The 15,377-nt window shown below is 38.6% G+C and overlaps 1 protein-coding gene across 4 annotated transcripts in view; it reads right to left on the reverse strand.

The window, feature by feature from the left end:
- The window catches only part of tnika (TRAF2 and NCK interacting kinase a), a 95,515-nt gene that overhangs the window by 68,393 nt on the left and 11,745 nt on the right, over positions 1–15,377 (reverse strand). For all 4 annotated transcript variants that reach the window (XM_081374542.1, XM_081374541.1, XM_081374540.1 and 1 more), the window contains exon 2: positions 11,434–11,499. In XM_081374542.1, coding sequence (XP_081230668.1) covers positions 11,434–11,499 — 66 coding nt within the window. The remainder of the gene's footprint in view (positions 1–11,433; positions 11,500–15,377) is intronic.

Here is a 15,377-nt window from a genome sequence, read left to right on the forward strand (position 1 = left end):
AGCAAACAGAGCAGATTCATGTCCAGCCTGCAACATTTCCTGATTCCATTCCCCTTATCTCTACCCTCTACCCATATTGCTTTCTTTTACTCGCCACTATCCATTAAAAAAAATGAATAAATACCATACAGCAGCTAACACACAATTCACAACACAAACTGTTTCCTCCCACCATTCCCACACTCTCAGATCCTTACGCCTGGCCATGAATGCTGCAAAAAAAAGGCAGTGTGAGCAAAAAGCTATACACAATGGTGGCTGTCATCTCTCACAAGATGTCCATTTAAAAAGCTCGGATTTACTGTACATCTCAGTCATGAGACGTCATTAATCACGTTACAAAGCCCTGCATACAACACAAGCCCGCCTGTGTTTAACTCATTATCCAATACCGGCAAGCAATGACTTACAGTCGCCAGCCTGACCCGACCTTGGCCAGAGAAGAAGCGTCTAGTGTCTTTTGCACAAAAGTGGGATCAGATTTGTGGTTTTTATTATGGTTACGTGTGGAATCTAGAGAGAAAAATCTAATCTGATCAGGATCAGTACAAAACAACCCTTTATCCTCTGGTTAAAGGCATGATATTCACAACAGCATTCTGGTTCTTTGACCTACAAGGACGAAGAGTTGTTAATTTATAACCTTAATGTGTGTAATGAAGGCGAGAGTCAGTCCTGATGCATTTTTAATGTAAATCCATTTGACCTGGATTAGCGTTATGATGAAGAGTGCACTGTGCGAAGCTTAAAATAGCAATTTATTAAAATTACTCCATAGTGTCGGTGAGAAACAGTGATGGCAGGAAGTCAGAGAGAAGGTGGTTGTACCTCTGCTTTGCTATTCAAGAAAGCAGTTTGCTTTGAAGTCTTGAATCCTCCTACGCAGAATGAATACAGAAGCTCTAATGCCCGATAATGTGAAGTGTTCTACCCTGGCCACGACTCACCTCACGTCATAATGCTTAGTTTGTTTTCAGCTGAACAGTACATGCAAACACACATGCACTCAAACAAACGCACTTATGCTAAATGAGATTAAGCCGGGAAAGCATATTGATCGCTGCGATGACGTGTTTCTACTCCACATTTTTGTCAAGATTGTTCTTACTTGCAATCTTAAGAGTAACATCAAAACCCTGTCTCTGAGACACAACTGCTGAGTCCTGCCACTGGAACTACATCAGTGGTTATATGTTTTTTTTTGTTTTTTACATCACAAAAAACTGACAGTAAGTTCAGAATAACATACTACACAAACTATCACCATTTTTTGTAGTATGTACTATGTATACTATGCAAAGAACATAAATTTAAATTTTCATTAAAACCAATGGTTCTCAACCTAGAGGCTAGGGCCCACTAGGGGGCATCAGCAAATTTTCAAGGGGACTCCAGTCCAGATGACTTTAAAGATGAATTTAAAACAAGACAAACCATAGCATTAAAAAGTAATTTAAAAAGTGGCATTAAAATAAGACAAAACTAAAAATTCTAAAGAAGAACCAGGTTCTTATATTAAAAAAATGAAAAGGTGCGAGTTCCAGACCTGGAAAAGTCATGTTAATACAATCTTAAAAAAACATGTGAATATTTATAATGAATACCTATACATTTTTCTAGTTATGTCAAGCTCTAAAATCTTTTTATCAGGTAGAAATAGTGAATACAAAACATTTTTTAAATCCTTATCCAGTAAATCACAAACAAACAGAATATTGTTGTGGACAATGGTTAGCATTAAAGTTAAAGAGGTTGAGAACCACTGGATTGAGACAGGATTAATAATGCAAAACAGGATGAGAATGGCTAAATTAAGCAAGGTTGTTTGAAAACACTGTCTGATACTAGAAATGTTTTCCACATTTAATAAATTGAATAAATAATAATAGGCGGTGTACAATGTCAAATCAGAACAAGAAACCACTGCACAATCAGAACATATAATCAATATCTAACATTCAATATTGTGAAGCAGGACTTTGGACCAATTAAAATTCATGGTTGCTCAGCTACCTAGTATTATGCCACAGAAATAGAAATCAAGCAAAAATGTCAACAGAAAATCCTGTCACTAATGGGCTTGGGCTTACACAAAGGAAAAATTGTAAATTAAAACATTAAAATTGCATAAATCACTATCACTGTTCAGAATATTGCTTTATATAATGATATTGAGCACTTCTGTATTAAGGGAGAGCGGTATTGACGTGGGTGACTTTTCCGCTGACATGTAAATTTGGTGGGTTTTCAGTTTAATGATCAGTCAGCAGCATATGATTTGCAGTTCCTGCAAATGAGAGCCTGGGCGTCTGGTTCATGAGCATTTGACAATAATGAAATCATCACTACTGGAAAAACCAAGTCCCACAGACACGTCGGTGTCTTTCAAGTTGAGAGCCTGCTGCTGGGAGTTGGGACAGTCCAGACGCCCATCTTCACTCTTCACTGAAGCACAGACACCAGTCACAATCCAGCAACTCTCAATAAGAACAGAGATATTTAGCAGTGATACAGCACTGCACTGAAGTGACAGAAAATCCCCATGTCTTTGTGATGCATAAAGGGTGTTTACACAGTAATGGGTGTAAAGCATACCGTTTAATAAATCACATCAAGTATCAAGGTTCCTCCTTTGTGTTGTCAGCCAAAAGCAAAAATCAAAGTCAGCAAATGTCCTTCTGGCATATTTTATGAGTACTTTTCATGAAAACAAAACACTTCAAAAGGGAATAGCAAAGTCAGCATAAAAAGTGATCCATCTAAGGACAACAAAATAGAGCCGAGACACTCATTGAGAAACTCAGACTTTCACCAGACTGTTCCTCAAGGTCAGCTGCCTCTGGTCTAGTCTGGCCTGTGGTTTTGCTTTATAATAAACTATTATTAACTGCATAAGAACACAACTGTAATTACGCATTACACACATATATGTAAAGGAATGAATGAGAAACAAAACACACAAACTACAAATTTATGAAAACCCTTAAAACATTTACAGGATTTAGAAGTGAAATTGTGCAAATTGTCCTCACCCAATTGTCAAATTATTTTAGAACAACCCTCACTAAAGTTACATTTATGCACCAAACAAGAAAAGCTATTTGCTAATTTGATATCTCATACAATTGTGCTTCTGAAATACTGTAGCTTGTTTTAAGATTGTTTAGACATTTTTACTTGGAAAAAAAGATACTGATTAACAACATAAAGCCACGAGACGAATTACTGGTAGACATCTCTCTTCATGAACTGCTCTTAACATGGTGTATGCAGGGGAAGTGCTGTGCTGGACTGGTGCAATACAAACTACTTGAGCAACCACAAACCTCATGTGACATATTAAAACAAAATAAACCCACGTGATGAACACAGTCACCAAGAAGGGAAATTGTTTCCTCTCCTCTGACTGGAGAATCGCAAAAGTCACGCACTAACACTAACATGCACACAAACACCACCAAACAATCTCCTAAATATTTTATTAGCCTCCTCGGCTTTGGCTTGAGAAGTAAAAGTGCCGTGTCATGAACAGCAGGAATTCTGTCTCACTGCACTAGCACTAGCAGTACCAAATAAAAGTAGCAATGTTTCCAAATACTAACCGTAGCTATTCCAGCAAAAGGCTTTTTCTAACCAGTAGCGCTGTAACGTCAAAAATGTAATTTTATAGTCACATGTAGGCCTACTGCATTCGAAGCTTTAGAGCGAACGAGCAAGCTGGATTCAATTCACTCTTGTGAATCATTCGAATGATTCATGTAAAAAAGATTTTTTTTAATTATTCAAAATGAGTGAGACGTTGTTACAAAAGTATGTTTTATACTCCATTATACAAATGTTACATAAAAGAGCCCGCCACATAAATTAGTACATACAGTAGATTTAGTTTTTAAGTTGCATTTCGTGTCAAAATACTGGTTTAAGTTTAGGATTGATATCCATTGTTCATTCATAATTATGTGCAAAAAATACATTTTAAAAATACAAATGAAATACAATTATATAATTGCACACTTCCATATTGTAGAACCCTTCAATAGCCTCAGTTTACTGTAGCTGTTTCAAAACAGTATTTGACTTCAAAATAGCTTCTTACAAGACAGACATTTAGAGATTTAAAGTTCTTGCTGGCACAGTGGCACAGGAGGTGAGGCTATCAGATCATACCAAAGGAAAAAAACAATTACATAAAATCTCCTTGATCCACACTTCCGAATCAGCAAATGAAAGCGGTCGATCATGAAGGATATGGATAAAATGATTACATATTCATTTTTAATCTGCTCCTAATCTTCAGGGCGATATGCTATCTAGCCATTTAAATAATAATAAAGCATGCTGGGGGAGCAGGTGGTACACACTGCCATAAGGAAGATAAATACATGCATTCTTTATTCCATAAGGCCTCTGCCTAATTCCTGGACAACAATACATTAGTTCACCATTACTGTCAATTAAAATACCACTCATGAGTTATAGGCACCAATAAGGAAATATAAGCTTTGTTCATTCATGATTAGGAAATGTTCTTCAATAGGCGGAGAAGGGAACTCACATGCCAACAAGAAGCACTGCCTCATGCCCGAGTGCTTAGAGCATTGCGGGCAAATGCCAGGATGCACACCATCTGTCATTCAGGGACCTGTTGGTGAGGGGGTAGAGGAGCTCGGGCTGTTTAAAACTACCTCTTCCTCCTCCAGTCATGCATTTCCATGAATGGGCAAATGGCAGAGCACAACAGAGATAGCGAGCTGCTTTAATTACTGTAGCAGTGGGGCAATCGGCAGCTTAATCACCCCTCATCACAGGCCTGCCTCCAACACCACGAACGCCTCATTTGCCTTCGCCCCCCCAGGGAGCTGCCTCCAACACATCCTAGTTAGACACAAACTAAACCAAGGAAGCAAGACCAACATTCTTCCTCCACCTCCTCTTCGGTTCCTCCATGTCTTCGTTGTTCTCCACCGCCTATGCCATGTTATCGTGGCATGAATTATTTACAGGGTAAGAATTGTAATTAACAAGGCTTCCCCGCATGAGCTCATCATTCCCTCTAGTAGAATTTTAGCAACAGGCAACATACACAAGCAAATATGTGTGTTAGAGCAGAACCTCAGCACTGAAAAGCCCCATGAAATATTCAGCGGGCTCTGAGGAAGAGCTTTAAATTATTCAGATTTAACAATCTTTTCTATCTTCAGAACTTCTAGCGATTCGACATCACTATATATAAAAGTAGTAGCGTGTTTAACCACATAAGAAAGTCAGATGAAGAAAAAGAAATATGTATTAGAAGGACAGAAGTTCTGTTTCTGAGAACTGTGGAATAAAGGGAATTAACTTACAAAGAGGAGGACAGAATGAGAACGAGATTAAATGTGGGTTTTTTTAAGAGCAAGATTGATGGTTGTAGGCCAGAGCTAATAAATCTAACTGCAAATTGTTATCCCCCATGATGATATAAATACAATGAGACTGTCTAGAAGGATGTTTCAGCATTAGACCACACAAAGAGAGAGGGGGAAATAAAGAAATCCACCCAGAAGCTCTTTCAGACAAATTTTAGGAACATTTATTTCATCTGATAGGTCAGGGCTTTTAATTTGTAGTCTTTACATACACTACTAGTCAAAAGCTGATCTACTTTAAGAGATACAACTAATAAAAGTACTAATAAACAGAGCACTACCCTTCAGGACAAAAGGTTACAACGTGAGAAACAAGAATTGGGTAGTTGATGCATAATGTTTTTTTAAACAAGATTTTTCAAAGTACAAATCATAACAGTTGATATGATCTCATAAAAGCTGGATGCCTAATAATTATAAAATAATGAACAAAATGCTGATTAAATAGTTTTAAATGGAGTATATCAAATCCACATTCCACACCACAGGACATGTGAACCTCACTAAAAGTATTTTATGTCAGCTACTCAAATTCAGTCAAAGCCGTCCAAACTTTTGACTGGTAGTGTTCGAGGAAATCAAATGATGGGAGAGGAGTTAATTTCGCAGCGCTCTACTTTGTGTCATTTCTCGTACCTGTGCACGTTTCTAAAACTGCTATAATTATGCCATGCTTAATTACACAAGTATGCGCAACCGTTATTAACATCACGGGCAGAACACACTTTCCTGTATGGGCACAGTTCTGGTAAAATACGTTACAGAAAAACAACTACCTGGTTTCCATTAGCACAAATGTCATTCTTTGGGTGACTTCAAAGTCTCCAGTGGACGATCTGGTTGGTGATTTAGCAAGGAGACTTTGTTTCAAGAGTTGTTTTTTGCCAAGGACAAGTATAGGCATGACAAACCACACCCCAACAAATTAAACATTTAAAATATGATGAATAAAATTAAGAAAATGTTTAATATTATTGTTTAATATGGTCATGATTGATCTGTGAATATAAAAACGTTAATATTATGTCTCTAAAATGAAACTAATCTAAATATTTAGGCATGTTTAGCAGCAAATTAACCCTCAAATTAAGAGGGCAACATAGGACATTATGACTAACACATAGCAGTTTTATTACTGAAGTAATTCTGGAATGTAATTATAATCAGCAAAGTGTAAAAAAAGAAAAAGAAAAAAAAAACGTATTTAAAAATGCAGCATGTAAATGTTTGTTTCACCTATGATTCATCAATAATCATACCAAAGCAGAGCGCTGGTTTCAGAAACAGCGTCACGTCAAGGCAAAAAATTACTGCTCCAACAGACTTGAACAAAATCATATGACTGCTTTAGCATTATAGTGAAAGATTAGATAATGCTAATCTGACTGAAACGTACCAATGTAAAACCAGCTTTGGCAGATTCACACTGTTTACAGACGTTAACGGAGCATGGTGAGATCAAGTGACCTGTGTCTGACTGCTAAAGCTACTTGAATACTGACAATGAGCAGCTTTAAACTAGAATTTTAAACAATAAGTTGGGCCTAGACTAGAGGGGGGGGAAAAAATCAGAGCTAAACTCTAAAAGCATCCAATCAACATTACTTAAAATTGTAATTTTGCCTGAATTATCAAAAAAAAATTATTGTGATGACTTAATTTTCCACTTACAGTTTAAACCTAATACGCATCCAATAATATGCCTTAAGAACCCACGTAAAATCAGGTGGAAATATATATAGGATTAGCTGTGAAACTAAAATATATTTAGAAAGAATAAAATGTATACAAAGACTTACAATGTCAGTTAATCAATTTCTATATTTGCTTACAATTTCCTTCTTGGGATGATAAAAAGTGACTGAAATTGAATGTTTAATGATCTTAGTTCTTAAATAAATAGGATTTAATAAAATGTAATGTTTGTATTTTTTCAATTTCTGAATGTCTACTTGAACACTTGGTACTGCTGTCAGATATATTAAAAATATTGCTCTATTTTGTTTTCTTTTTTTTGCTGGCTTTACTGGTCTTGAATGATTACCTACAATTTTGAAGAATGGTTTACTTGGGAAATAGTAAACAATTGCAACTTTTTACATAAAGATTGTGTTATCCAAATTGCTGTTAAAAATTACAAAATATTACTGGCTGAATCAGAACATAAAGAGAAAGAGAATATCTTGGTTTCTGTATTTGGATAAAGAGACCTAATTATTAAACAAAGGGTACACCATAAATTAGTATGCCATCAGTGTTGTGGAATCTGGACCAAAGTCTCTCAGTCATGTTTATAGCAGACATCACCCTACAGACCCGAAACCGACACAGATATACAAGCTCGGTAAGAATCTGAGTCATCATCAGTTGACACAACAACATAACAACCAACAAGGCAAAAGCGTTCAGTTCTGGTATCGTGGCTCCACCCAGGATCATCACCCTCATCAGCTGCATGAGTCAGTGTGACATGATGTGGTTTATTTCAACTTCAACGGGCATTATTCTGACCCGTTTCAAAGGCTCTTACGTGCATGGGGAAAGGGGAATTGTAAAACTGCATTATAATGGTCTAATAAAAAAAAAAAAAAAAAAAAAGTAATGCTGGAATTTTATCTAAGCTGCTCACAAACAGATGTAAATGAGATTATCATGCAATCCAAGCAAGACATGGTGATGCTTGGTTTAACACAAATGACTTGACATTTCCCTGATTATCTGTGAAAGACATGAGACTGTCAACAAGATTCTTATCTCAAATCATAAGTTCAATGAAAGTTCATTGCTTGAAAAAAAAAGTCAGATTGAATTCATAGACCGCATTTTTCGTGACTGCACTTGGAACAAGATTTAGAAATATTAACAACAACACAGACATATTTAACATGCAGGCATTAATCTGATTGCCACATATTGTTACAAAGAATAAGACAGAAATAAAGAAGAATAGAAAAGGAAAAAGGAAAAAAAAAGGAGTTGAGAGCTTTTACACAGATCTTTAGAGCTGGTGCCTCTGCTCAGACAAGGTGTCTCTACTGCACAAGAAGACATTTAGATAGAGATATTTTTATCCCGCAGCAAAGCCAAAAATAGGTCAATGTCATCCAAAATAACTCGAGAGCACCAGGATTCTGCTCTCAGGTGAGCCACTGCAGTTACTGAGCCACTTTCAGAAATGCCCACATCTCTTTTTGTCCAGTACTAACAATAGTACTGTCCCAAGCAGAGCTGAAAATCTTAAGGCAAACAAACTCCTCAACATCAACTAAACCTCAATTCTCCTTCAAGGGTCCTGATCCAAGTGGGGACCTAAAGCCTCTTCGGTGTCGACACTTTGGACAGGGCAGCAGGCAACACTGTTGAGAGCTATGCAAAAGGGTATGAGGGTGCTTGTGAGCACCCATAAAAGCAATGAAATGAGACACACAACCCTAGATCTCTTATTTTGATATCTTTAGGACTCATCCTGAGATGTGAGGGAAAAAAATAAGAGACTTTAAAAACAAAGAAATAATAAAAAATCATCATAATAAAGTATCATCATCATCCTCCATTGCTGTAAAACATATGCTTTTTTTTGGCCTCCCAATATTTGAACTCCGTCAGCCTAACTCAGGATAATAAATTGCTGTCCCATTTTTAGTTTTCTTTGAGACCGCTAACTACAGCTGTCCTGGTGAACTTGAGCTAAGAGGAAAAAAAAGAGGCATAGTATAAGCTATGAACAGACAGGGTCTATAAAAAGACAACAACTATAAACCTATTAAGTAGCATGCAACTCATCTATATCAGATCCTGTCTGACCAACCAGTATATTTGTGAGTCTCAGATAAAAGACAGACAGAGATGGAGGAAGGGGAAAAACAGAGATGGCTTCATTATAAACTGGATGTGACAGAATGGAATTAGTGACCCACACCAAAATGCAGTCTCAGTGTAGGAAAGGTGGTGACAGTCAGACCTCAGGGATACGTCTGCGGACTTGTCTTTCCAAGAACTGGAGGAGCTCTTGCTGCTCTATTATGAATGAGATGATGAAAGGTGCTCACTGGAGGTTGTGTCTCACCAGGCAGATCTTACATCGACTGCCTGTGGACAGCCGAAATGACCGTCCTACGCCTTCTTACATAGCATACAATCTCAAAACAATAGGACAATACATGTTAGCATCAGGTTTTCTGAGCCAACAGCCTTTTAATAAATGTTTACTTGCCCTGGCGACAACTTCACCTGCCCTGAGGCTAAACTGAAAAATTCTGCTAGTTTTAGCGACAGTTTTAAAATGACTGAACCAGGAGTAGCCAAACCTGCTCCGGGAGGATAACCTTCCTGCACACTTCAGTTCCAAACTTGCTGTAATACACCTGCCTGTTAATCTCAAGTAATACTGAACACCTTGATTAGCGGGCTCAGGCATGTTTGATTAGGGCTGAAGCTAAACTCTGCAGGGCAGCCCTCCAGGAACAAGGTTAGCTACCCATAATCTAAACAGATTCCTTTACTACAGGGGTAGCAAACACTGCTCATGGAGGTCTACCTTCCGGCAGACTTCAGTTCCAACACCTATCTGTTACTTTCAAGAAAATTCTGAAAACCTTCACTAGCTAGTTTAGCTGTATTTGATAAGGGTTGGAGCTGAACTCTGCAGGATCCAGGAGCTACCCCTGCTTTACTAAGTCACATTTCCAACCAATAACTTGGCACTCAAAATGAAATAAAATTGAAAAGGTGTTTAAACAGACTTTGCATGACTCCTTGTTTGGTTATAAGCAGGGGTTGTCCAATCCAGCTCCTGGAGGGTCACCAGCCTACATTAAACACACCTGAACCTAATCAAGGTCTTTAGGATTACTAAAACATGCAAGCAGGTGTGCTGGAGCCAAACTCTGAAGGATGTTGGCCCTCCAGGAGAAGGATTGGACATCCTTTTTCAATAGAAACTCTACGCTAATGCAAACTGTATCAATGGTATAAATGCCGCACCGGCTCAATTGGGTAAGTGATAGTTTCATGAACAGGTTTGAATCCCTCTCACACAGCCCCTGAATCATCATGCCATTCTTACTTTCAAAAACTGACAAGATGGGCTGATGGCATTTTGCAGTTATCTCCATGAACACAAGGACTGAATGACCTTCACTTCCAGTAGGCCTTGTCTATCTCATTTGAACAGTTAGGGTAAAATAATTCCCCGTGCCGTATGGATCCAAAGCAAGGGACATTAACGATAGTGCAGAAAGGTGTAGCTGAAGTGGATGAGATGTGCTAATAGTACACCAACCCAGGTTCATCCTCGCACACCTGTGCACTCAGTCCTGCTGTGCATGTCTGAGACGTGAAGGGCAAACTGGAGCGACAGAGGAAAGCAGAAAGCAGCAGAGCGGAAGAGATTCACCTCCCCGTCTGAGCACAGATCGTCTTGCTCCACAAATCTGTTAACGTGTGTGTCTGTCTGCAGCTTCAAGGCGAAGATAGACGCATGCACATCAGACACTCTCTTATCACATTCCACCCACTAAAGAACTTCTTTTAGGCTCTATCTGCTAACTCTGGCATAGAGCGAACTCTCATCTCTCTTCCTCCACTGCTTCCCCCATTATCTCATGGCCACCCCTCTCTTCGTTCTTGCCGCCTCCTCCTCCTCCTCCTCCTCCTCAGCATATGTCCTGGTTCCGCAGCATGGAGCAGCTTTGTGGCCACATGCTGTTCTGGTGGGCTGTGCAAGGACCTGGTCTGACTGAACTGTTTAATACTCTATTAGGAGATCCCCAGCTCATTTCTGGGCTACAGGGAGAGTTCACCCAAAAATCAACCTCACCCTGTAGGACTTTCTTTCTAAAAAAAAAGTATGTTAAGCAGACCGTTGATGCAGCTCTCTTCCATTCTAATAAAAGTCAAATGGCGACCGCGTCACGCATAGTTGAATTTGTAGCCTCACTGGGCCCCAAGCATAAGGGAACCACGATGTGCAAACAAAAATTATGGAAAAGTGATTATTTACAAAAATAAAATGAAAGTTTCTTACCTTGTACACCTGACCATATGTGCCATTGCCCACGAGTTCCACCAGCTCAAATATTCCTGCAGGATCCTAAAGAGAGCAGAGTTTATGGTCAGCAAAAGTACAAGCACACGTGTCAATAATACTCTGATTGCATAATCGAGGTATTTGTGACATTTGTGACATTTCTTTATTCGCAACTCATTTTACATAATGTGCTGTATCTACAGTGAAAAAGCATTAATAAAAAAATTAATCTATCAGGAACTAACTGAAGATGGGGGGCATGGACTTCATATTTATTAGTAAAGGGTTAAAAATTAAGACTTGACATCACCCAGAAAGGAGAGTTGTTGCAGAGGCAGAGCAAATAAATGGAGACAGATTGTTTTATTACAACGTGCACTGATGAATCATTCACAATAACAACAGGAACACATATCAAGTAAATAAACTGTGATTCCATGTTGACTTTAATAAACAACACACTGTTTCCAGCAGCAAGTTAATTGCTTCTCAGCTCACACAAACACAAAAACCCCTGGTGTCCTCCATCACACAACTGTTGCTGTGTACAATCTCTCATGAGCAGCACCCAACCAAGTGTGAGATTCAAATCCAACACTCAATCTAACACCTAAATAAAAAAAAAAACACAAAATAAAGGGTCAATGTAGACAGAAAGGACAAGACATAATTTTGTTGTGCATTCTTCACCCAAACACCACCTGGTTGAGTTTGGGACCCTAAACCTCAAAAGCTTGCTCACAATCACCAACCGTTGTCCGACAGAAAGCGGTTACAATAAAACGGTGAAAAGGGAGTGATATCTTTAGAGATGACATTGCTCTAAGGATAAAATCAGTTTTGTGTGTATGGATGTTTTCTGTTGTTACCGCTCCAGTGAGAACTACTGACAGATGGTGAGACTTCAAACTCAGACAAAAAACAACCGTCACATCATACATGAGTGGAGTTCCACACAATGTGACTCATTTTCAAGATCGCACATACCCTGGTCTTAATAGACCTTATGCGCCAGAGAAACATGCGCGCAAGCCATCTACAGAGCTACTGCAAAAAGAAAGTTTAATGTCATCGCTGTCGAAGAGTAACTTTTGAATGCTAGTGTATTTTATATATATATATAAAATATATACGTGTGTGTGCGTGTGTGTGTGTGTGTGCGTGTGTGTGTGCGTGTGTGTGTGCGTGTGTGTGTGCGCGTGTGTGTGCGTGCGCGTGTGCGTGCGTGCGTGCGTGCGTGTGTATATATGAGATCTCAGGCCTATAAATCAATTAAACTTTAACTATGACATTATGCTATATGAAAATCTATGAAGTGTGTGTGTGTGTGTGTGTGTGTATATATATGAGATCTCAGGCCTATAAATCAATTAAACTTTAACTATGACATTATGCTATATGAAAATCTATGAAGTGTGTGTGTGTGTGTGTGTGTGTGTGTGTGTGTGTGTGTGTGTGTGTGTGTGTGTGTGTGTGTGTGTGTGTGTGTGTGTGTGTATATAATATATATATATATATAAAAATATAAAAATTACCATAGATAATATAATACAAGAGGGTACAATCAACTGTTAGGTTACCGACATACTTCAAAATATCTTCTTTTGTGTTCAGCAGAAGAAAGAAATTCATACAGGTTTGAAACAACTTGAGGGCGAGTAGATGACAGAATTCAAAATTTTTCAGAACGATTCCTTTAAGTACATTTCTATATACCCCCTGCTCAGTGCGTAGGAAACATTGCACAATATGTAGAATTCTTGTGAATCAAAATGCAGCTTATAATTCACACAAAAACGCTGATGGAGAGTACATGGTTTGGCAGTCTGGAGATGAGTAATATCTTGTCCTTATGCTGACTTGCAAAAAGCAAGTTCACACAAGCTGCCAACCGTAGATAGTCCACAAAACAACACTTGTGAAACTACGTGTTAAATTGATCGGAAATGTGGCCTGTCTGTTAGCCGAGGATGTGAGGCCATTGGGAAACCAGTGCCACAAAACAACCTATGAGACGTGAGAAAAAGAGGGGTCAGATATTGCATAAATGCCCAACAATGCTTTTATCAGCAGGTTCCCATTCTGCATTTTCTGTTCTGGCAACACCTAAATCCACATCAATAGACGTGCTTTCTTAGATAATTCAGTCAACGTGTTGACCCCTTTCCTCTCTGGTGTGCTGCCAGCACTAATTCAACAGAATTATTCTTTTTCCGTTGATTTGTTTTTTTAGAACAGGCTCTAGACAGAAATAGCTCATCTAATGATGATTATTGATATTATCCAAAATTAGTAGATGGAATTTTTTTAATTGCACTATTTAGAGTAATATTAGCCGTTCAAGGTAGTATCCCTCAGGGTAAAAACTGGATCTGTCAATTCTGAGTGGCTGCTGGTTGTTCCCATTACATCAGAGGGAAAAGAAATCGTGTTTATGGCCATTCCCAAACTCCATTTCACGCCAAGGTGGTCTCAACACAGAGAGCTTAGTTGAAATTGCTTCAACAACCTTCATGCTGAAAGATGTCTGTCTGTACAAGCTTCTGCCATTTGTAGCAGAAGCTCTTAAGCAGATCACAATCCCAAATCGAACCATATCAAAGGCATGGGGGAACTGTGATCGCATGACACTGACAATGAGTAGACCAAGCAGGGGGGGCATTAACCCACTTCAAGCTCTCAGACCCAGACATGACTTTCTCTTGATCTAGCCTAGATGACAACTCGCCTTGAATTTTATTTTATAATATATATATATATATATAGGTGAATGCTAAAGAACACACCTTAATTTATTGTGGTTAATAGTTTCATTCTACAGCTGGTGTCTTGACTATTTTCCTTACTCAGCCCTTCTCTTTACAGAGGTCTCATGGCTCTTTCCCCCTCTCCTTCACCTCAGTTGTCTCATGCTGGGCCTGTGCTTTGTCTGACAAGACTGTCAGGACGGCCCTTTTCTCCGGCTGCATCAGCAGACATGTCAGTCACAATGTCTATGGAAATGTGTTTCGCTCTTTATTTCTCCTTCCTGCTTCTCAGAGAGGAAGAATGCACATTCCCCCTACCTTCCAATCTTGGTTCATAAAAAAATAAAAAAGGGGTCAGCGTGCAAACTGTCAGTGATAGTGTGATGTGAGAGAGGAGTTAACAACCTTGCACATCCCTCAGGTTTCTATTGTTCAAGCAAACATGAGCAGAATACCGTGTTATGATTCCCACCGTCCAACTGACCTGCCTGACAGACAACTAACATTGGCAGCACTATGCTGAGTGGAAGGGAAAGACAGCCTGAAAGGTGTTTATTTATAGAGGCGGAGGCACAACAGAAACTAATGTACAAGGTTGATGCAACTCAAGGAAAACCAGCAGCAACCGCTATAGTTAAATATTAGCCTATGCAAATGTCCAAACTTTTTCCCCTTGTAACTGCCACTTCTGCAACATTTAAAGCGTGAACAGCTACCATAACTCTGTATTAAATGGATAGTTCAGCCAAAAATTAAAACTCATTAGCGCTCAGTCATATTATGTTCCAAAACCTGTTATTCATTAAAATCCTATAAGAGCAAAAGGTCCAATGAATGAATCATTCTTTTCAGGTCACTGTTGGATTTTTCAAAGAATCACTCGGTTCACAAAATTCTGAAAATAATTTGGATGAATCAAACTATTCTGTTCCTGAGTTGACTCACTGAATCAATTATCCGTTCGTGGTTTAACGGCTTACTGGAAAGGAAGATTTTCAATAAATAATTTCATTCTGTCAGATTTGGAATAGAGTCCACAAGTCGTGGACCACTTTATATATTTATTTGTTTAAGCTTGAACGCTTCAGTTCCCATTGCATAGAAAGGAGTGACCACTGACCAGCACGGTCTTCAGAAAATAAAAAAAATGTATTCCACAAAAGAAAGCAAGTCATACAGGTTAGGAACAACATG

The sequence above is a fragment of the Scardinius erythrophthalmus genome, assembly GCF_964197995.2.
Source record: "Scardinius erythrophthalmus genome assembly, chromosome: 9".
NCBI classification, from domain to species: domain Eukaryota; kingdom Metazoa; phylum Chordata; class Actinopteri; order Cypriniformes; family Leuciscidae; genus Scardinius; species Scardinius erythrophthalmus.